This window comes from Sparus aurata, chromosome 13 (genome assembly GCF_900880675.1).
Source record: "Sparus aurata chromosome 13, fSpaAur1.1, whole genome shotgun sequence".
Lineage (NCBI taxonomy): Eukaryota > Metazoa > Chordata > Actinopteri > Spariformes > Sparidae > Sparus > Sparus aurata.
Window position 1 is genome coordinate 30,460,618 of NC_044199.1, and position 24,213 is coordinate 30,484,830.

At 41.1% G+C, this 24,213-nt stretch overlaps 1 protein-coding gene across 1 annotated transcript in view; it reads left to right on the top strand.

The window, feature by feature from the left end:
- Positions 1–1,741: 1,741 nt before the first annotated feature.
- The window catches only part of LOC115593830 (uncharacterized), a 37,322-nt gene continuing 14,850 nt past the window's right edge, over positions 1,742–24,213 (top strand). Inside the window, exons 1-3 of the mRNA XM_030437514.1 lie at positions 1,742–1,792; positions 1,875–1,936; positions 5,279–5,832. Coding sequence (XP_030293374.1) covers positions 1,742–1,792; positions 1,875–1,936; positions 5,279–5,832 — 667 coding nt within the window. The remainder of the gene's footprint in view (positions 1,793–1,874; positions 1,937–5,278; positions 5,833–24,213) is intronic.

Below are 24,213 nucleotides of genomic sequence, written 5' to 3' on the forward strand. Positions count from 1 at the left end.
CCCTGACGTACATTTTAAATTTCGAGTGTAAAGCCACCTGTTGTCATCCTGCTAACTCCGTCTCTTTTTATATGCGGTGATGTTCATTTTTGTCCTCAGCCTGACTCACTCATCCAGCCCATCCTTCCATCGTAGGTTATTTAGTGAAAGAATGGTGCTCTCTTGACAAGATGTTTCCGTCCTCCAATCCTGTGCAGGATCATAAATAAGATCTTTCATTTGTCAGATTCAGCTTGTTTTTCAGTGGTTCCTCTCAGCGCTCAACAGCTGAAGGATTTTCAAAGTAAAAGCAGCAATATCATAAATCTGTTCAAGATCTTTCTGAAATTCTCTTTAGAGAGGAGCTGAATGAATAGTGATATTTAGCATTATAGTTACTGAACCTAACGTCATATTATTATTATTATCCAAAATTATAAACTTGTGTTCAGATGGATTTTGTCTGAGCTGTTCTTAAATGCACCACAAAGACTTATCAAAGTTATTATTGAGTCTCATTTCCAGGATGACAAATAGACACATTTAGGGTTGGCAAAACATCCCGAACAGCAATATAGTGAGAAAATAAGAAAATCAAGGCAGAGGGCTGCAGGGTATCTGCAGATATGAGACACTAAGAGTGTAACAGTCTTGTGATGCAGTACGGATGCCTGAAAAATCTACTGAAGTACTGTAACAACGTATTTGTACATTTTGGAAGTCACTGGCAATCTACGTTTTCACTCGTTTTGGTATTTGGATTCGTTTTTGGCAGTGTATCGGTCGAACAACGGACATGTTGAAACTATTAACTTTCACGATTCAGTTTTCAATTCAATTCGTGACACATTTGTGACTGTGCTTACGCTCTCGTCAGGGTTAGGCAGAAAAACCGTGTACTTGGGGTCAGGAGCAGTTCATCCTTTGGCGTGAAATGCCTGGCTCTGTCACCACAAACACGGCCAGAAAATGTCCCGACAAGTCTTTTAAAAATATCCGGTGGTTTCACGCTTGTAAATGTAGAAACACCGCCTCAAGCCTGCTCGTTCCGCTGCAGTCTTCTCCTCGCTGATTCGCCGCTGATGGAAGGAGACTGCACCGCCATCTCATAAACAGCGGCTGGAGGATGAGATAGCACACCCCAAACTCCCACCCGTTTCTGTTTCTCCATTATTTCTTGTGTATGTACAGTATATGTAGGTCAGACGTAGGCTGGATATTACCGCTTGCATCAGTCTGTTAGAACTAAACTCCGCTCCGGGTGAACCCAGATTCACCCCGACTGCTCATGTAAGCCAGAAGCCCTCCTGGTGCCTGTGTTGAACGTAATCTTCACATTGTTTGTGTCAACAACATAATCTGCCTCTCAGACCAGGGGGGGACGTGCCGGAGGAGCCAGACCGCCGCCGGTAATGACGCCGCGCTTGTTTATAGCTCGTTTTAAATAATGTCGCTGGTCAGATAAAAGCTGAGAGCAGCGGCACAGGAAATGAAGGGACGCGCAAACACAGCACTGTGTTGGTGATAGCATCAGGTGTTTATCTGCAGTATACAGTAGTCTGCAGGAATACCTCCGCTTAAACTGCGTGTCAAGTCGTCTGTTTATACAAAGACCAACTGCATTTGAAGTGTAAACACCCACTTGACATCAACAAAACACACACACACACACCGAAAGCAGAGACCCTTTTTCCATTCCTGATAATGTGTGATTGTCTGAAATGAAGAAAGAGCGACCACAAGAAAAAGAAATGCATTAAACATGTCGATGCATGTGGACATGTTGAGCTACGTCAAACTGGTCGACCTTGAAGTGAACCAACCGACACTTGAAATCAATCTCACGTTTTCCCGAAGCGTTCGCGTACTGACGTGTACCATGTTCCTGTCCTCAGTGTCACTGCACACAGGTGGAGTCCAGCCACAGCTCTCTCCACCACCAGATGGAGCTTTCCAGGTGAGCGGCTGCAGCCAGAGCGATGGCGTCCAGATGGAGGTCGCTGTATGTGTCCTTCCTCGGGGTCATTCCACACGACCTCTGCTCCGTCACTGTTTTTCTGCCTCATTAGAAGCCTCTCTGACGCTCTTCCTCCATCATCTCACCTCGCAGGCTGCTCGACAGATGGCTGCTGCGACGGCTACATACATCCACACGCACGGAGAGAGCCAGTGTTGACGGACTGTATGTTCCTGGATCCATCTTTAAAATTCAGGAGATAATTGACTAGATCAAGATAAATTGACGCTCACATCAGTGAAGTCAGTGAAGAGTAAAGTGGGTAAATCTACTTGACACAAAGCTTTTCTCAAAGATATACACAGGTAGCAACACATGGATCTCAAGGATTTGAAGGGGAATGGACAAATGCAAATTAAGATGATTTGAAATAACATTTAATGATGTAAAAACAACTTTAATGACTTAAAAATATGCATAAACAAACAGTTTATGTCAACGTACATGATGAACAATATGTGTGAATTCTTGTATTCATTTTTTTGTCTTATATCTACTTTTATGACAAGTTAAAAGGTTGTTGTTTTCTATCGGCAGTAAGCTTTTTTGCACCTTGTGTTTTTGTCGGAACACTCTGAACACCTCGAGCTGAGAAAATGTTAACTCGGAGCAGAAAAGCTCCCGACTTTCCTTTTGAGCCGACCATCATCCGGACGAAGCTCCTGGACCAGGTGCTGGTGGGTCTCATTTATCTACACGGGTTTCTCTGTGTCCAGATTGCTATTTAGGATCAATTATACCGTAATTTGGAACCAAGTTTATTCATGCTAACTAGGAATTTCACAACTTTTAGCTAGTTACCTTACAACAATAATACATGAAATTCATATTAAATCGTATTCCTCTGCTGAGGAAGGATTGTTCAATTTGCTCACTTCAGTTCAACACCTGTGTATAACGAGATGATTGTGACATCACAAAAGTAAATCCTGGTCTCCAGAAAAAGTGAGAAAACATCTTTGGCTTCCAAAACGCCATGGAAATGCCTGTTTGGGCACAGCACGGTGCGCCAACGGAGCTCGCCTGTGTGCAGCCGGACATCATGTGCAATTATAAGGAAAAACAAAGTTTTTAGAAGACCACTTTTTAAGACCACTAAGAACTGATGTGGAGGAGAGGAGCACATGCCCTGCACACTGTATAATGGTCTCGCTGGCTACGTGTTTATAGCCGCGTGTCTCGTGTACTCTACCACTTGATGTCAGGTAGTTTTCAGCCCTGTGGCCACAGTAAATCGTTGGCATTTTACTTTTTCTGCAAACCATGCATGCATTCAAATGTGTACATGTCACATATCAACATTTCTACAATTAGATGTAAATACATTTATATATGTATATGTGTGTCATATATCAATATGAGTAGGTTCACATTACATGTATGTGGGCTAATTGCTAAGCTAAGCGGTGGAGGTTTTGGAAAAAGAAAAGCGAGACACCACTGTTCAACACGGCATTTTCAACATTTTGTTTTTAAACGAGCAGTCGAGACATTTTTCAGCTGTTTGTGGCGACAGAACCAGACATTTAAAGCCAAAATATGATCTTTTCCTAATCCTAAACAGAGCACGTGCAGTGTTGTTGCAACGTTAAACTGAAACTAAAGAAAGTTAAGTTTCAACATATCAACGTTTATTCTGAACTCTTGCAGTAGGAGGTTTCAAAAGGCTTCATGTCATGCTGCCACTCTTCATTTCAGGCCTTCAATCCACCAGAGAGCCTCATAAATATAAGACTTGGAAGAGCAGAAGAGACAAATGAGCTGCCATGATGTGTCAGAGTTACCTGCGCCCCATTAATTCTGAAATCTCCTCAGATCTTCTGGAACATTTGCATAAAGTTACAGGAACTAACTTGAATCGAACGTGTGCAACCTTTGAATGGAAACTGTTACAGTTACAGGATGTAGGTTGGACAATTCAAAGTTAATTGAAATGTGAGTTCAATAACAACAAAAACATAAAGCAGAGACGTTAAAGAAGAGAGTTTTTAATGACAGAAAAGAGATTCTAATCTAGTAAAAAATGTGAGTTTTGTATTTGGGTTCACAGAGCAGAGAAGGTCACATCTCATCACTAATTAGTTTCTTATTTTTCAAAGGCAGCATTAAACTTCATCAGTCAGTAGCTGCCTTCAAGCTGTCCTCGCTGATAAAAATGTCTCTAATCTGCCCTTCATTCATCATTTTTTATGGATCAACATTTGGCCTGATGTGAATCACTGATGCTCTGCTGTCACCTGATGTCGTTTTACATTCACTGGCGGTTAATATTTCATTGACCACAGTGTACTTGTGTAAAGGTGAGACGTGATAAGATGCTCGAGAGACGTTGTGTTCCACTTGATCAGTTTGTTGTTAACAGCTGGAGGTTTTCCATCTACTCTCTCAGCGCTCATTTGCTGTGATATATTGGACAGAGAGGAGAAATAATTTACAACCGTTGTCCCACAGTGCAGGTGGACCTGGGATTGGTTAATTGGAAAATGAACAGGGGGAAATGAAACGGGGTGAAAATCAAAGGATCTGTCTGTGCCTGTCAGCAGCCAGACTGAGCGATTACCCCGAAGCTGCAGATCCAAGCCTGCACTCCGCTGCCGAGGCAGAAAAATTAAACCTATCCATCCATCTGTGAGAATACAATTGGCATTTCATAAATGCATCTGATGGTGTGATTCATAAAGTCCAAGCTTATTAAAAAACACTGTGCTGCAGCGATGGATCTATTGCCAAAGGACTTGAGTGTTCCTGTTAGGAGCTGCCAGGCTCGACAAAAGAAGAAGAATCAAGACAAAACATTGTTTCTGTGTTTGTTTCCTGTCCGTTGTTTTACATTTACTGAGAGTAATGAGGGAAAAAATATACTTCCTTCCTATCATCAGTTGGATTGTTTGAAATGTTCAGATTCACGTTGCAGTAAGTTCAGTACCGATAGTGATGGCATGTCATCAGAAATGACACATGAAATCAAATTTAATTGTAGTTTTCTTACTTTTGACAATGAACATTTTGAAAGTTATCCTGTGTCCAGCTGTCCTGAAAAGAGCAATTATATTTTAGCAACCCATGAGTGGTGTTCGTCCAATCAGGTGCAGCCAGCAAGTTTGTGTGTGGTCGTCGTCGTGTGTGTTGGTCAGGCGTGTAAAGCTGGGAAGCAGTGCGTGCCCTCACGTCACACGACGCTCCTGTGGATACATGCGACTACAAAGCTCTGCAGATTCAGCTAGAAAGCTTTTTCATATCACCCAGTTGTTTATTCTAAAGTTCTGTGCAATATTAATGTAGTTATGGCAGTATTAATGTAGTTCTGTGCAGTATTAATGTAATTCTGTGCAGTATCAATGTAGTTCTGTGCAGTATCAATGTAATTCTGTGCAGTATTAATGTAGTTCTGTGTAGTATTAATGTAGTTCTGTGTAGTATCAATGTAGTTCTGTGCAGTAATAATGTAGTTCTGTGCAGTATCAATGTAGTTCTGTGCAGTATCAATGTAATTCTGTGCAGTATCAATGTAGTTCTGTGTAGTATTAATGTAGTTCTGTGTAGTATTAATGTAGTTCTGTGTAGTATTAATGTAGTTCTGTGCAGTAATAATGTAGTTCTGTGCAGTATCAATGTAGTTCTGTGCAGTATTAATGTAGTTCTGTGTAGTATTAATGTAGTTCTGTGTAGTATTAATGTAGTTCTGTGCAGTAATAATGTAGTTCTGTGCAGTATCAATGTAGTTCTGTGCAGTATCAATGTAGTTCTGTGCAGTATTATTGTAGTTCTGTGCAGTATTCATGTAGTTCTGTGCAGTATTCATGTAGTTCTGTGCAGTATCAATGTAGTTCTGCATAGTATTATAGTTCTGTCTGGTATAATTGTAGTTCTGTGCAGTATTAATGTAGTTCTCTGTAACATTAATGCAGTTCTGTGCAGTATTACTGTAGTTCTGTCCGGTATAATTGTAGTTCTGTGCAGTAGTAATGTAGTTCTGTGAGGTATAATTGTAGTTCTGTGTGGTATTAATGTAGTTCTGTGCAGCATTACTGTAGTTCTGTCTGGTATAATTGTAGTTCTGTGAGGTATTAATGTAGTTCTGTGCAGTATTATTGTAGTTCTGTGTGGTATTAATGTAGTTTGGTCTGGTATTAATGTAGTTCTGTGCAGTATTACTGTAGTTCTGTGAGGTATAATTGTAGTTCTGTGAGGTAAAATTGTAGTTCTGTGTGGTATAATTGTAGTTCTGTGTAGTATTAATGTAGTTTGGTCTGGTATTAATGTAGTTCTGTGCAGTATTACTGTAGTTCTGTGTGGTATAATTGTAGTTCTGTGTAGTATTAATGTAGTTCTGTGCAGTTTTCTACCTGTGTGATACCAATTGAGCCTGTTTTTCCACCAGGTTCTGGAAATTTGCAAGTTAATGAACTGGGTGAGGGTGAGTTGGCATGGAAACAGGCCGTGTTGGTTAGCACCAGCAGAAACTTAACGCGACGCCCATAACAGCTGAAAGTTAAAATGAAAGCACACGTCTCAAAGTAGAAACACGGATGCAGAGAGAAACTATGTAGAGAGCTGAACACACACAGACTTTTTAGAAACGCCTTTCTCTCTGGTTTCCTGCACAGGCATGAGTCCAGTACTTGTTTGAGGGGGAGATGGGGGGTCATCACGGGTCGGCTCTGGTCCCGAGACGTCACCCTTGGGCACTTGGAGGTAAAACCGATGATGGAGAAGCAAATCAGCGCAAACCTAGCTTCCACGAGTGCTGGTGGAAGGAGTCCAGGCACTGGTGGTGGTGATGAAATGATGAAGCAGGTGAATCATGTGAAGACTGAGTGGTGATGGAGAGGTGGAGGCCGGCCTCAGCAGCAGCATGAATTACATTGTTTTGACACGATTCTTCCATCTCAGTGGAAAACATGAAGAATCAACCTGACCAGAATTGCAACAGGGTGAAAGTTACACCTTTAGGAAACAACAAAACAAAACCTGAAATATGTTTACGAATGGACATGCGGCCTGCAAAAGCGATTGAATTTATTGTCTACCTGCCCCGGTCGAATCCAGTTACAGCCCACCTGGTATTCTAACTGCTCATCTCAGGCATCGGTAGTTTAAAAGATGGGAGCGGATGGCTGTTACTGAGTCATGATTAAAATTTATAGTGGGCACACTCGAGTTAAAAACTTCACTCAAGCATTGGAAATCTGCCATCTTTAGAAGATGCAGACCATTATTCAACATAATACGCGCTTATTTATAGTCTTTTTATACGGCTAAATAAAATATTACCATCTCTTTTTCCTCTTAAATAATAGAAGAACAGTGCTGCTAACAGAAAGAGAGTAAATTTGACTCCAACCTGAAGGCAGAGGAAGCCCTGGGGAGATTCCAGGTGCAGGTTAGAGCAGCCTATCAGCGCTCGAGGATAGATAGCATTTGTCTTGCAGGGCGTCGGGGTGAAAGGCCCTGAGGCCTCACAGAGCAGCACACCAGCACTTGTAATAAAACACATCAGATTCAATCACTTCAACTGCACCAGAGCAGCTGGACACCTTGTTTTGTCTTGACCACCTTCTATCGAGTTATCGATTCCCCTTCTCTTTCGCCAGCAGCACCTTGCAACGCTTATTAACCCTGTGGATTGTCTCACGCTGAAATGGGAAAATGTTGGATTCCTCAACAAGCTCCTCTCGCCGTCCTCTCGATGTCATTGGAGCACAGAGGAGGGGATAGTAGATAGAGGCTGAAGACGAGAGGCAAGATGCAGCGACGCATTCAGGCTGTCTGAAAATGTGATTCCTGTGGAAAATGTCAAATTATCCCACTGCGTGACATGAAAACATGAATTATTTAAAGTTACTCATGTCTGACAAATTATCTACCGTTGAAGTGAGTGTGCAGCAGCCTCCTTCAGTATGCAACGTGGGAGGAATCATCAAGTGAGAGAGCATCAAATTCTGCTTTCCAGACAAATCCTCGACACCAAAGGAGGCAGAAAATCACCTCCTCAGACTCGGCCTGCATCTCATGCCCGTTCATGCACTGTGACCACCAAAGCTACAAATGAGTGCAGTGACGCTACTATGAGGCGTTTTGGATAAAAGCCTCGAACCCGGTGGCTTACATTCATTTTCATGTTGTGTCACAGTGGAGCTTTGAGCGGGGCAGATGTTGCAGGCAGACCTGGTGGAGCTTCAACTTCTCCTTCAGACAAAAACAAAATAAATGGAAGCAATGCCAAAGTAGATTAGTCGAGTGTCAATCAATAACGATTAGCTTAATGGTTTGATGATGACTTCCATGTAAATGGATGCTTATCAGTCAAACGTAATTTGAGTAACATCACAGGCAGAAGCTAATTTCTTCGCTGTCATCACACTCACAGTCTCACTAAAAATGTTGAATGACTCTGGTGTAATTCATTTTTAAACATATAATTTTTTGTATTGTTACTTTCCACGTGGTCACAAACGTCTCCATACACACACACGTTAACTTTCATTTTCAACTCCAAGTTTCAGGATGTGTTAAGACTGGCGTTTTGAATCTGTGACAAAACGAAAACATTATCCTTCCCTGTCTTTTTAAAATAAAGTGATCCATACCCTCTTTTGGTATTATGTTTCTCTGATGTTCACTCAGCTGATTATTAGGTTTTTACCAACAAGGGAAAATAAAAAATGAGACGCCAGACATTTCACAACAATGGAGGAAACTGTGGAGAACAAATCTTAAAAGGCACAAAAATACTAAAAATCTAAAAGACAAAACCATTTGACTCTTACGGCACATGATATGCGAGACAGAGCTGCAACTAACTTTTAATTTCAGCACTCCGGTAATCTGTTGATTGGTTTCTGGACTAACTGATCAGTTATTTGACCTTTAAAATATCAGAAAATGGTGAAAAAGTTACCTATATTTTCCTGAATCCCAAGATGACAACCCAAAACAAAATGTCCACAATGCAAAAGATATTCAGTTTACTGTCATAGAGGAGGAAACACACCAGAACATAATCACATGATGCTGGAATCAGAGAACTTTGACTTTGTTTTGTGTTTGTTTTTTTGCTCTCACAATAGTTGAATTTTTTTTATTCATTTATTTATTTGATTAGGACAATGCATATTAATTAACATATCAAAGAGCATCAAAAATATGTAAATATGCCAGAGTTAGCATAACTGCTAAATTTCATCTGTCGTCCTAAGGCAGGTATTACAAAACATACAAACAATGCACCATGACCCAAAAAAAAAAAAAAAAGGAAAGAGGGAGAGAGAAAAAGATAACATGTAGAAATTTTACACAAAATAAATCCCGATTCACATAAAGGTTAAAATCCATACAAAAGGTAGAAAAGACGAAGAGGTTACCCATGAGAGCAGGTCTGGCTTGTTTTCAACCACTGTTTAAGGGTCTTTTTAAAGGTGGTGTAATTGTCACAGTTTCGGACATGAGCTGGCAGTGTGTTCCAAGACTGTGTTCCTCTGATGGATACCACCATTTGGCCAAATTTAGTCCTGCGCCGTTGTACATCACAGTCTCCTCTACTCAGTGCTCTGGTGTTTACTCTGGAATGTTTTTTCTTTATAAAGGCCTGTAGTAGTGGAGGGGCTAGTCCATTCAAAACCTTAAAGATGAGGCAGACATCCAAAAACAACTGGTAGCTATCAAAGTCCAAGATTTTGTACTTATAAATAATTTTATAATAATGGTAATGTATAGCAGAGCATGTGAGCGGAGCAGAGCGGCGTCGCTCAAAGTTGTACCAGACAGCTCCGCTCAAAGACCGCTGTCCGCTCACCTAAAACTTCATTCAGCTCCGGTGAAATCGCTCCACGCTCGCTCAAATTTAATAGAGGGAGCAATTCCTGACGTTGCACCTATATGACCTGTCTGTTTACTTTTCGAAATATTTTACAAACTCCATTTCTCAACGAATGACCTCCTTGAAGGCACACGCGAGTCTGTGTGGACTTGTGCATGCCCTAGACTCGTGGAGAGCGGTATCGGAACGGAACTGGAGCGAAACGGAACCATCGCTCTGGCCTTTGGATTAAAACCCGCTCTGCGCTCCGACTATATTTCGCACGCTCCGCTCACATGCCCTGATGTATAGGTTTTTTTGTCAAGAGTTTTAAGTGTTCTCTTGAAGAGAGACTTGATTGGTTTTAGAGTACTCTCTGATGTATGATTGCAATTGATCATTGCAGGTCTATGGCCAAACATTCCCAAACCACTTGTTATTGATGAACTGCCAGTGTTTTCCAAAAGTTTCTAACAAGATCATCAGCCACTGGAGTGTTAGTGATGTCGGGTGATAAGTACTGCCTCACAGTCGCCAACTCACTGTATCTCGGGAGGTAGAGTGGAATCTGAAGGTCGCTGTTTCAACTCCCCGCCTACATGTCGCAGTATCATTTCAGAAGATACTGCTCCTGATGAGCAGCCTCTGCTGTCAGTGTATGAATGTGTTCCAATAGGTTATTGTGACAAGTGATGTAAAGCACTTTGAGTGGTCCATAGTCTGAAAAAGCTCTCTAGAAATGCAAGTCCGTCATTTACCATCACTTCATCCTGAATGTGCTGACGGGGTCGATCACAGCTCAAGGCTCTGTGCAGGTCAATTCTTCTACATCAAACCGAGAAAATCAGTAACACACCTGGATTTGTGATGTTGGAACGGGAACAGTTTCTCCAGCCTACACATGCTGTACAATGCGTGACAGAAAAAAGCTTCGTCGTTTCAAGGTGTAAAATCAAACTTGACCTGTGAAGACGCTCCCTCTGAGTCCATTCTAGCACACGGGCTGTACATGAGACACTCCAGACTAAAAGCCTTGTTACGCCTGTGTGCGAGCATTGATTCATGCCTGCAAACTGTGAATGCATTCCCGCTGATGAGAGCGCACTCAAAAGTGGATCTTCAAAGGGCCGTCGGTGCCTGAAGAGCCTCCTCTCGTAATTCACCTGCACAGACTGAATTCAGCTCCCCTGAGTTCTCTGGTTTCCAAATAGACATGTTTGCCTCGGCGCATACCCGACAGTAATCATGGATGTGAAAAGGTACAAAGAAGGCAGGCGGGCAAAAATTGCGATCATCTGCCAGAAATGAAAGAAAGTCGAGCCTCATCCATTTTTGTTTTATGATGCAGAAGGCGGCAGATAGATCGTTTTCCCCTGAATTACAGCTTTTGTTGTTGTTTTTGAAACGACTGAACTTCTGGGACCACATGGAGCGACACGTAGACGGCGTAATTTTTCACTTGGATTGCTCAAATTTTCTGCAAATAAAAACATACACCATCAGAACCGTCAGGTATGATATGAGAGGCCTGTTAGATTTGTGTACTAAGTGTCATATCAACATTTCTACAATACGTCTCATATTACGTGGAGGAGGTTGCTCCACGGTTGTCAAGACAGAGAACAGTGTTTAAGACAGTTCAACTGAAACCAGCGGATATTCTCAACAACACAACTGGACATTTTCAGCCATGTTTGTTGCGATGGAAACAGGTATCTGAAAATACCACTTCTGAATTAAAGTTTCCCTCTTTTACCGAACTAAGATGAGCTTAACCAACCTGCAAAACACGCTTCATTCAAACTTTACATAAACTAAATAAAACTCAACTAAACTGTCTTGGTTTGTCTTTCCACAATCACCTCTGCTTTGGTCATAAATCCTCATTTCATAGAGTTTTGATATGAAAATGTTCTGGCTCTACAGGCTGTTTTCTCCCACTGCTGATGTCTGACTCCACTATAAACCATCCTCAGTTTGTCTTGGAGGCTGTGTTCAGTCCCAGTTCGGTGTCCAGCCGTGTTCACGCTCACATCAGGCTGCCAAATCCAGTTGAGCTGGGCCATGGGGACCCGAAACCCCGTGATCTGAAGTCCCAGATCTGGGCAAACTCGAGAGTCGTTGGCTCACCACTAAACTGGGCCATGAGCTGTGTCAGTGACCATGCAAAAAGTCAAGAGGACAAAGATGTAAATATGAAAAATTGTTCAAAAATAAAATTCAAGAAATGTGCTAACAAAATGCCAAGAAGGAAACTTAATACTTGAAAAAAAGAGCTTCAACAACGAGGGTACCAAACTCAAAAGAGGTTGGCTAAGCAGTGAGGACACTAAAGCTGCAACATAATCCAACACAACTAAACAGACCAAAGGGGGATATTGATTAACGAGACAACATTTATCATCTGACTTTACGATATCCTAAACATAAACTATCAAAATATATTATTTACAGATCAAATTCTCTTTCAAAAAATGATAACAAAGCTAAACAAAAATAACCTTTTTAAAAGGAAACTGAATAAAAGCCCCCCCTTCTCAATCTCCTGTTGGTCTCTTCCACTTCCTGTGGGCGGCCCTTAAAAGGCCATCTTCACCGGCCAACAGGTGTTTTGCCAGTGGAGCTCGGTAAGTGCAAACTTAAAGGACCATGTGACTGAATGTTAGCTAAACTGTTTAAATCTAAACTAGACAACAAACTGAAGAAATGTGAACAAAAACTATGTTTTGCATTGTTATTTAAGAAATTGGTGTAAAAAGTGACGGTTGTCTGTTACTCTCATGCCCCCTGTAGTTTTGGATCTACCTCTGAATCCTGGCGATGCTCCACAAATGACACCTTTTAAGCCAAAACATGTTTTCCTCAACAACTGGGTTTTGTCCCTTAAACTTATCTTAGTGTTCCTTTGGCATTGTTCAACATAAGAAACAAACCCATACTGTTTAAGTTAAAGAAAGGCGTCGTATTAGGTGTGTGTAATTTTTATTTTCAGTCATGTCTCAGTTACTTAACACATTGAGTCTTGACTATATGGTAAACCGCTTTTTTGGCATCTGATGGGGGATCAAGAAGAAAAATCTTCATTAGGTTAAACAGGCATAGACGAATCAGGGGTGATCTTAATAGGCATGTGGCCAGGCAGCAATGTGAGAGTGTGACAGATTCAGGAGTTTTGTGTTTTGTGTTTGTGTAGTACCTATGGATTCTCTGAATGGTGAGTTATTATTTCATTATACTATTCCTAATGAAATTGTTTTAATGCATACCGTTTTAAAGGTTTTGTTTGTTAGGTCACTTGGGGGGTTGCTGTGTTGGATGTTGATGAAAACTTGGGTACTAACAACCAAGGTTAGTGTTTAATGTTTGTTTATTTTACTATTTTTTACAGAGGGAAAATGTATTAATGTGTGAAAACTCATTTTCATTTTCTTTTTTTTTCTGCAGCTGTCTGTTGGAGGTGTGGAATCATCTCTACAAGATGGCGCTGATCTGCATCTGCTCGCGGGTCACTCAAACGGTGTCTTTTCATTTGTTATAATTTATTTTATTTTAAATTTGTTTTAAATGTATTTCTTTATCTTTTGAATATAGCTTTCCAGGGAGAGACGCAACGTTCTGTTGAAGTCCTCGGGGCAGAGCGAAAAAAACTTAATAAGCAGATAGCTGCTTGGAGACACAACTATTGAGGACCAAAAAGACCTTGATGGTGAAACAGTATTTTGTTTTATACTTGAATAGAAATTATCAATATGTCGGTGGGTTTACGGCCATACAAACTTTTTTTTTTTTTTGATGATGTGTATAGATTTCCAGCCCCCTCATAAAAAATTCAGAAGACCGGCTAAAGCCTTTGGAACAAAGTCATTATCGCGCCAAAAACGCCGCGGGAAGAAGACCATCCAGACTGGCAGTGATGCAGGGTATGTACCAACTATTTCTAGTATCCTAAATTAACAGGCATAGCGTGTTATCATTTTTGTTATTGATTTAATTTTATTTGTTTCAATTTATTTCTTCTTTTCTAACTTTATCGTGTTATCACCAACCTGTGATACGGTGTATTGAACAGTGTATTGCAACCGCTAGGCATTCCTCAGAAGTCACAGCCCCTTCCCCCCCAGAGAAGAGGCCGAAACAGGGATCGATCTTGTGGCCCAGCATAGAGAAGCGGAGGAGGCAGCGCAGATGCTCGTGCAGCTAAACACAACATTGAGTGATGAGGTCCAGCCACCCACTGGATATGTGATCACCTCTTCCCAAACAGGTGTTAAAGAAAATGACGTGTCTGACAATGCTATTCCCTATGTAAGCCGTAGGTCCAGTACACCTTTTGATCGTATATCAACAGATATATCACTGGATCTGCTACAGTAGAAAGTCAGGCCACAACCGATATACAGCCATCAACACCAGGGGGTCCTAATTAGCAGTTATGGATTCTATCTAGATATGAGTGGTCTAGGTCTAGTAGAACAACTTAACAGACATCAGCTAATCTGCAGGCCTCTGTGGACGATAGAGTTGACCAGCTGACTGCCGTAGTATGTAGTGAATTTGCAGAATTAAAACGATGCCACCTAGCTTTTGAAAAATCTGCGAGTGAGGATAAAAACCTGTTAAAAAAACAAAATGAAAAGTTAATTGAAATTGTGCAACAACTAAGGAGTTCTGCTGCTCAGCATAAAGAGGACCCTGCAGATGTGAGACAGCTGTTAAGGGAACATTGGGCATGTGCCATTTCCATTTTACTCGACACGCTGGTGAAGAGGCTTTTGAATTAAATGTTCACATCTCTGTGTCGTTTACTAGTAATCATTATGCCACTTCTTAAAAAAAAATAACTTATAGACGGGACATGGACTGTTTTAGATACCAGCGGTAATCACGACGAATGGAACTCTGATGAGAGAGCCGTACCTATTGTCAGTGAAGGTGTTCATGGTAGATATACAGTTTGCACAAAAAATGGCTTGCCTTATGGAAAGAATGTTGCTGGTGATGTCGACACAATGTCTAGGTGGGCTAAAGTTCGGACTAAACGAGTCGAAGCCTTGACGAGACGTGTGACGAGTATTGCTTTCACCCGAGGCCGTACTGCTCGTACTGTTGCTAATGCTGCCCGTACTGATGATGGCGTTGTTGCTGCCGCTTGTGCTGATGATGATATTGACAATATTAAGGATAATGATGCTGTTGCTACTGCTGGTAATGATGTCAATGTTAAAGATGTTGTTGGGATAATTGACGACGGTGTTGATGTTAGCGTTTTTAGCACTGGGATTGATAACTGTTGATGCTGACACTGATGCTGTTATTGAGTTGATGATAGTGTTGGTGTTGGTTTTGTTGGCGCAGGACTTGATACCACTGACAGTGCTGATACTGGTTCTGTTGTTCAGTCTGACAGAGCTATGTTGCAGAGCACTGTAGACCCCCTCAGTGTTGATGGGTCTTGTTCTATAAATCGGTTAGGGGGCGGTACCGAAGATGGGGGGTTAGAACAGAATGCAGGGGTTGAGCATGAGTTGGGGTCCGTTTCCTCTAATGAAGATGTGAGACCCTCGAAGTCTGCGACATACCTAATTTTAATGCATTCGAGCTGCGCCGGCATCTCGATTTCAGAGACATTAGTCTCGATAACCCTGAGTTGGTCCCCATGAGAATTGGAGAGAGGTTATCTGGTGTGATTGACCGTGCATTAGGGTAGTATTTTAAATGCGGTATTGAGAGGCCCGTCCCTTGCCAATGACATGCAGGCTATTTTAAGCTTTGACAATAAATACAATGCAGATTTCTTTCTGGATGAAAAAAGAATTTCACAAGTTTTGCAGAGTAATGACGTCCATGTCTGATGACAAATTAGAGTTTATTGTTACAGTGGTGCAGAATAGAAGCGGTGGAAATCGTAAAAATATTGGTAAAATACCGTATGACAAGATTTTGTCAGAGAAAACACGATTTCTGTACAACCCTAACAATACTGGAGACAACAGTTTGTGCTTCAGTCTCTGTCCTGCACGTTTAAAAAAAAAAACAAGAAAAACAACAACAAACATTGCATGAACAATTGGTTTATGCAAAAACACTCAAATGAAAATTATAGGCAATCTCACGAGCTGTGTCCTTTGATAAAGTCGCCGCATTTGAGAAAGAGATAAGTGCAAAAATCATAATATTCCACCACACAGCTGACTGCAAACATCTGGAGTGTTACAAAACACATGATGATCATTATTTGATAGAAAAACCATCAGGATTCTTTCGTTCTGCATACCTGTGTAATTGTTATGAAACATATAAAGCAGTCTTGAGTCACAAATGTAAACTCGGATGCAATGTCTGTTTTACAGACACAAGTCACAGGCACCCGACCAATACCAAGAAATGTGATTGCAAACGCATATGCAAATCTCACTTTTGTTTCAAGCAACACAAAATGATGGAGAAAATGCACAACAAAATACCGTGCAACACGCGCAAGTACTGTGAGGCACATGGTAGTGTCTACGCGGTACGAAAAGAAGGCAAAACACACAAATGTCGTCCTCTTAGGTACCGGCACTGCGGCTAAGATATAATGGATGTCAAGGCATTACATCAGTGTTATATCCAACCTTTGAAGAAGAAAGAACTGCGAAAAAATACAAAATATTTGATTTTGAGACTCGGTATCACGATGGCCGGCATGAAGCAAATCTTTGCTGTGAAAAAGACCTTGACGGTAGAAACATGTTCTGTTTAGTCGGCCAAAATTGTGTGGAAACATTTGTGGACTGCCGTCAAAAACCCAAATTTAATGAATATACATTCATAGCACATTACGCGTCAGAGTTTGACAACTATATACTGATGGAGTACTTGGTCAAACAATGAATAACCCCCGAGCTGTCAATGAGAGGCAGTAGGGTCTTTCTAATGTATGACAAAGCGTACAAACAGCGCTGGATAGATTATTTCAGCTTTCTACCTAATGCGCTTACCAAAATTACCAGCAGCGTTGGGCTTTGAGGACATGATGAAAGATTAATTCCCTCATATGTTCAACACCTTAGGGAATGAGAAGTATGTAGGCCCCTATCAGACCCGTACTACTATGGTTATGATGTGACAATTTTCAGACGTGTCTATACAGTGGCTTGAATACCTGAGTCACACGGAAAACATTGAGATAAAACATGCACTCAACCATGGTGAAGATCAGTTGTGGTTGGCCATCTTGCCACAAAAAAGTGCTATGAATTTGCCAGCTGTTTTTTATCGTGTGTGTAAAATGCTACGCTCAATTTGGTTTAAATCCTGTGACCAGAGAGACTTACGGGGTGCTCTATGGCCAGGTCACATCAAAGGTAAACGATTTGAAGGATGGGCATGAGTTTGAGTTGATGGGGAGTGCGAATGGCTCAAGCGTAAAAAGGATGACTCTAGCATCCAAACGTTTCTACAGAGTTACAGGAAACCAGAACGCATGGATCCTCGACAGGCTCTGTTTGGAGGCCATACCAATGCCATGAAGTTGTACCATAAGGTGTCAGATGGTGAGAAGGTGAGATAATACGACTTCACCAGTTTGTATCCGGCTGTGAACTCACAAGAACTGTATCCGATAGGTCACCAGTAGATTATCTATCGGGATTTTGATTCCCTTGATAAGTATTTTGGCTGTGTGAAGTGTGATGTGCTCCCCCCGAGAGGCTTATACCATCCCGTCCTTCCCCATTGGTTTTACAAACAACTCATGCTCCTATTATGCCGAACATGCGCAGAGGAGCTGAATCAGACCAGCGATTTTAGTGACAAAGACAGGCAGCTGTCAGGTGTGTGGGTCTCGTTTGTGCTTCAAAAAGCGGTTGAAAAAGGATACCAGATTGTGCACATTGACGAGGTTTGGCATTTCCCAAACAAAACAGACACATTGTTCAGGGAATATGCCAATACATTTCTAAAATGTAAGCAGGAGGCCTCCGGCTATCCAGGACATGTCAAAACACTTGAGGAAAAGGAGAGATACATTGATGAGCATTTCAAAAAGGAGGGTATCCAGCTAGACGCTGACAATCTGTCAACAAGGCAGTAAGGAGTTGCAACAAGCTTCTTCTGAACTCATTGTGGGGCAGATTCAGCGTGAGGAATAATTTACCAACATGTGAGTTGATAACAGGATCACACAGATGTACACAACTGATGTTCGGTGATCAATATGATGTGCGGCAGTTTTGTTTCATATCGGATGATGTGGCTATGGTGCAGTGGTGTCATGCTGACAGCAAAGCAGCAGGAAGGAAAGATGTGAATATCTTCATCGGAGCCATTACCACTGCCCATGCATGCCTCATGCTTTATGAGGTGTTGGATAAGCTGGATCGGCGTGTACTGTATTGTGATACTGACAGTGTTTTTACTTTGCAGCCGGGGGAATGGATACCCCCCTTAGGTGAATACCTGGGCGATTTGACGAGTTGAATGATGGTTGTGTGTGTGTGTGTGTGTGTGTGTGTGGCCTGCCTGAAGATTATATCACCAAATTTGTCTCGGGGGGTGGGGGGGGGGGGGGGGGGGGGGGGGCCTGAAGTGTTATGCCTATCACACAGCACACGGCAAAACAATGGTCAAATGGAGGGGTGTAACACTAAACGCCAAAAATACAGCGGTGGTCACTCACGAGTCTCTGGTGGGTCTGGTTCAAGCCTTTGTCGCCAATCAGAATATAAACGCACACGTGTTGACTCTTTCTGAAACCATTAAAAGAGGCAAAAAGCGGCTCCATCTCAAGAATGACAGTTACGAAAAAGGTACAGGTTGTCTCCAACAAACGCAGGGTGTTGAGTGATTTTACTACCCTGCCTTATGGCTATTAGACCAGATCAAGGGTTTGATGCCAGACTACAATATCCATTTAGTCTGGTGGTGAGTGGGCCTTCAAATTGTGGGAAGACATATTTTGTCAGTGATGTTATTGAAAAAGCATCGACAGTCATTTCACACAATATTGATAATATTGTATACATATACTCGTGTTGGCAACCTTTTATATAATCGGCTACTACAGATAAGAGTGATGTATTGGTACCAAAGAGCAAAAATATCTACTTATTATAGATGATTTAATGAATGATGCCAGCAATAATTTATAAGTACAGGATGTTTTTACCACATACGTTCATCATAGGAACCTGAGTTGTATCTATCTAGTCCAAAACCTGTTTATTCAAGGCAAGGCTAGTCGGACTATGAGTTTGAACACCAATTACTTTGTTTTGTTTAAAAACCCGAGAGATGCATACCAGATCACCTTATTAGGCAGACAAATGTTTCCTGGTGACTCCAAACAGATTATTCAAGAATCAGAACAGTTTTACTGTCTGACCGCCCGGCTGTATACATCTCTGAAAAACAGAAGGGGTAACAATGTCATTACGTATGCAGAGGAATTTGGCTCTGTTGGAACTGTTGCTATAAATCAACGCTGAGTACGCGAAGGGTCATAGTGGTGAACGCTAGCTCCGACTTTATCAACGCTCTGTGTGAAATGGCTCTCAATGTGATAAGCGGCAACATCACTTTGACTGATAAACAGTACAAACAGTTGGAAAAAAAAAAAGCAATCATCAGATTAGTAGCCGACAAAAAAGTCAGACTTTTAAAAAAGAGTATCAATCAGGCTGGAGGGGTTTTTTTTTAATTTTTTTTTTATTGCCTTTACTAGGAGCGGCTATACCTTTTTTTTTATTATTATTTTTTTTTTTCTTCTTTTTTTTTTTTTTATAACCAGTCTTTTTAACAGAGGCTGATATGGAACATACGCAGAAAATGTTCCTGGTACCACAGCACCAGTTGGATGCCTTAAAACAACCGTAACAGCATGAGCAGAACACCAGATCCATAAGACAAACGGCACAAACTGAATTGGATAAAGCCATGATTGATGTCCTTAAACTACTGGACACCGACGTTTATGAAAAGGCCAAAAAAATATACAGGTATTCTACAGTTACCTGGTGTTGACGAAACGGAATGCGCTGGAAAAAACCTTTCGACTCTATCGAGCAGTGCAGACCTTGTGCCGCATATCGATGACAACGATAAAAAAAGATTTAATCGTAGAAGAGGTATTAAAACACATGCCTAAAAGAAGCAGGAAAAATGCCGAACACATTTTGGAAGCCGCAACCCGATCAAAAAATGATCTCATGGACAGATCAGGGTGAGATTGTCGTTGACAGCCGTCCTGTCCATGGTTTACATTTATGATTTGGTAAAAAGTGTCACTGCCGCGCATAATGTTTCAGACATTTCAAGACCTTTAGGATGGAACACCTTTTTAAAAACCATGGCCCGTTTAAATGTTCCTTTATCCGCTATCCCAAACACTATGATACGCCGGGCCATTGCCGAGTATAAAGAGGTCGATGACACGTTTGACAATGAGTTTTATGAGTCGTAACACTCTGGGTTGGAAGGCAGTTGGAATACCTCTTGGTTAAATTTTTGATTTCTATTTTACTCTATTTTATATATATTTTTTACTTATTTTCTTTATTTCTTATATTTTCTCATATTTTTGTCATTTTATGTATGCTGTAATGTGTATTTTGAATTCCTTGCAAGTTGCGCAAATGTTTTGCGAAAGGAAAGACCTGTAATTTCTAGATTTTTCTTTGTTTCTTTTCTTACTACCAATGGTAAATTGTTATATTTAACGTACATGTTTGTGTGATAGAGACAGACTGAGATAATGTTCCGGCTGTTTGTTGTTCTTTTTTTTTTATTCTTAATTTTATAGTGCTGAATGTTTTGTTGATAAACTGCTGTTTCTTTTTATATTTAAATTTTATACGATGATTTTTACATTATGAATAAAAAAATTACAAGTTAAAATGAGATTGTGTTCTATATTTATTTGATGTAACATGTTTTACACAGCATTTATCATTGAATAACACATTTGTTTTCCATGCTGCACACACATTAAATTATATCCGTGACATGTGGCCGGACATATATTAACAAATCGACACACCATTACATACAAGATTGGGGAAACCCCAAGAAATCTTTACCATTAATAATTATTTTCACAACAATACTAGTTAATTCAATTGTATTCTTTATGTTCTTAGTAGTAATCCATCAGTACTTGTCTTCTGTTTGATATCTCGATAACTGAATCGAAGACAGAATAGCAAATCAAATTAACCATACGTGGCAAAGGAACTCTGAATCGGGCTTCCAGCCTCACATTGCCTGTTTTAATTAGTGATACATTTCCAGTACTCCCTTTATCCCTTCAGTATAACTTCCTGTATATCCCTCGTTATCGACAAATGCAATAACAACTTTAGGGATCTGGCCAATATAGATTTTCCTGGTTGCATACTCTAGTTCCAGCAGGGATGGAGAAAGTTTTCAAAGCGACTCTGTCTATAGCGTATCTAGCATTAGGATGCTGTAGAGCTTTGCTGTGAGCCAATTGCACAGCGGGAGCAACAGACACCTTTTTTGCAAACACGCTGGCAGACATAATCTTAACATGAAATTGTGCTTTGCAGCAGTCATAAGAGAGATTTTCTAATGTGTTGCGTTGTGGTCTTTGCAGCGCATTTTCTAAATGCTGCGCATGTGTTGTCAAATTGATGAAGATGTTTTCTTAATTTGCTTGTGTTTTGTCTTTTTGCATGTGCTTTCTTAAGTTTCAGTGCTGTGAGCTCTCGGGGCCACCGTAGGAAACAGTCCTTGACTCTCACATTTTTCAGGGTAAGACCTCCAGAACTCTGCTTGGGATTCAAATTTCTCATTTTTGAGGTGCCAAGGTTGGCAAGTATACTACTAAGGTACTAGCTCATTTTGTTCACCACATTGCATCATGCTGTTGAATAGTGATCCAAAGTGTACTGGTTCCAAATTACTGTCACAAAAGAATATGAAAAAATACTTTTGTCATGCTGAACAGAGTGCCAACGTGTCAGAGTTGTTGCAAGAAACATGTTTTTTTTAGAATACTACTGCAACTAAAAGCTTCCATATATCAAACTCAACAGAATAAAAGCAAACAAGTCACTTCACGTCCATCGTTCAAGGTAAATGAACCATAATTTGATCAGCAGTAATGATTAGGGATGTATACCGAGGACTGCTACTGGCTCCTAATTGGGTCGGTACCTGGGTACCGTTAAAATTCTGGACAAACCGTACTTTACGGTAATTTACGGTACGTTATCGGTAATTTTTTTTTTTTTTAAACAACTTTTTTTTTTATTTTTTATCATTTTTTGACATGGATGGTTTCTAAACATTTACCCAACCGTAATGACTATAAACAGCAACAAACTCCATGACTTGACCTTGCAGAAACGAAACCGGGTGCGGCTGCTTTGGTGCTGCAGTCTTTAGCGTTAGCTGGGCTGCTAACTTTACTGTGTTATAGCAATCAAACACGCAGCACTCCTTAAGCCTCATACTATGCACGCGCTCCAAGTGGTTGGTGATGTTGCTTTCCCCGAATTTCCACTGGATACTGTCCGCTGCGTTACGGCTCCGATACGGTTTTGCTCCGCCGTCTGGTAAACCCCATCGGTTGCGTTTTCAGTCCGCAGTACGGTAGACAGCTGGCGTCGCGAGGCCGAGGAGTTTCCGCGATAATCTCATAATCACTCGCGGCCGCAGTTATAGGTCTGTGTTATAAAAACAACAACAGGAAGTGTTCCCGACCGAAGGAGTAGTGGAAGAGCTTGTGTTTGTCTCTTTTTTGAGATTTGTGTGCTGGTGTCAACACGGAGTGTTTTATTTTGAAAAGTACCCGGGTGATATATTGTTATTTCGGTACTTGACTTCCTGTCTGCTCAGTGCTAAATTCTGAATTGCTGCATTGTGCTCCGGCATCTGCCAGAAATAGAAGTCCTGGTTATCTCTTGTGGAGTATTTGTAATAGCTTCTGTTCTGTTGAAGCTTTATTATTACCTTGTGGTAATAAAAAGAAGGTTGAATTTTTTGACATCTTGTAAAGTCTTCGTTTTTTTTTTTTTTTACACAAAATTACATGTTGTAGTATCGATAAGAGTATCAGTAAATATCAGTACTGATAAGGGGTATCAGTATCGATAAAATCCTAACGATATACATCCCTAGTATCCACCCAGAGCTGAGAGATGAATTCAGTCTGCATGCAGCATCGCAACAAACAGATATAGACAGCCACACGTACACAAAAGAAGCCAGATGAAGTAGCACTCAGGTTCCTCTCTGACTCTCAGGAACACACACAAACACTCTGCTGGTGTGTTTGATGTGCTCTCTATAATCCCCCTCTCCAGTAATAGGAAGGAGCTGTGTCTTGCCACTGGGGAAAGCCATCATGTAGAACAGCTGCTTCGGGCTCCGGCTGATCAAATTATTACCTGCCTGATCTGGCCTGCCTGCTGCTTTGTAGTTTACCAGCAACCCGAGGTAAACAAATCCCTAGAAAACAACCTCGACCCCCAGAGTGCTCCGAGAAACACTTCTGAAGTTTTGCATTCATTTTAGCATAAAGCCGCTTAACGAGACTCAAACACTGCCAGACCCTGAAATATGGTGGATTTTGTTTATTTACATTTGGGTGTGTAACCAGCCATCATGTGGTTTTTCCTTTATCATCCACACTGACGTTGTGTTCATAGCCTAATTTCTGTTTGCTGTTCTTTGGCCTCATTTTGACCTAAACATCAGTAGTGACAAATCTTTCGTGCCAGCCAGATCGTTATGACCGGGCTTTTTAGATTTTGTTGAACGCACAAAGAAAGTCTGGCTCTGTCGAACTTGCTTTGTATTCCAGGGCTCAGAAATCAGTGGTGCAATCTTTTAACCTGGTTATTATGAGTGTGCAGGGTAATGAGTTACAAACGTAATGTGCTAAAGTAACATAACTATAAGCAGTAACTGAGTAATATAACGTGTTTCTAGGAAACAACGGATCTTTCAGTATGTTCACATGCACAGTTTAGTCTGATTACAGCCATAGTTCGACTATGCAACTCAATCAGACAGCTGCAATTGTCCGAGTATACGTGCCGGTGAGAAAATCTAATTATTGGCCGAAGCATGTCATACCACGGTGCGATAGGTGGCGCTGTACCAATTTAAACTAGTGGTAACAGAGCCACCTCCGGCTGACCTCTTTACGTCACCAGCAACAGCAAACTCTGCCTCGGCATTCGAGAAAGATGGCGTACGAAGAGCGAGACGAAGCTACATCTTTGTACATTTGTATATAGTGTATGATAATTACACAAACTAGATGCACAATGGCGCTCTTGCTTGCGGTTATTTCGGAGGAAAGATGCCGCAGTCCTCCTACTTCGTACAGCCCTGGGAAAAAAATCTCGAGCCTGCGCAGAACGCAAAATCTGATCCGATCCGATGGAACGTATACATGCAGGAGCAATGC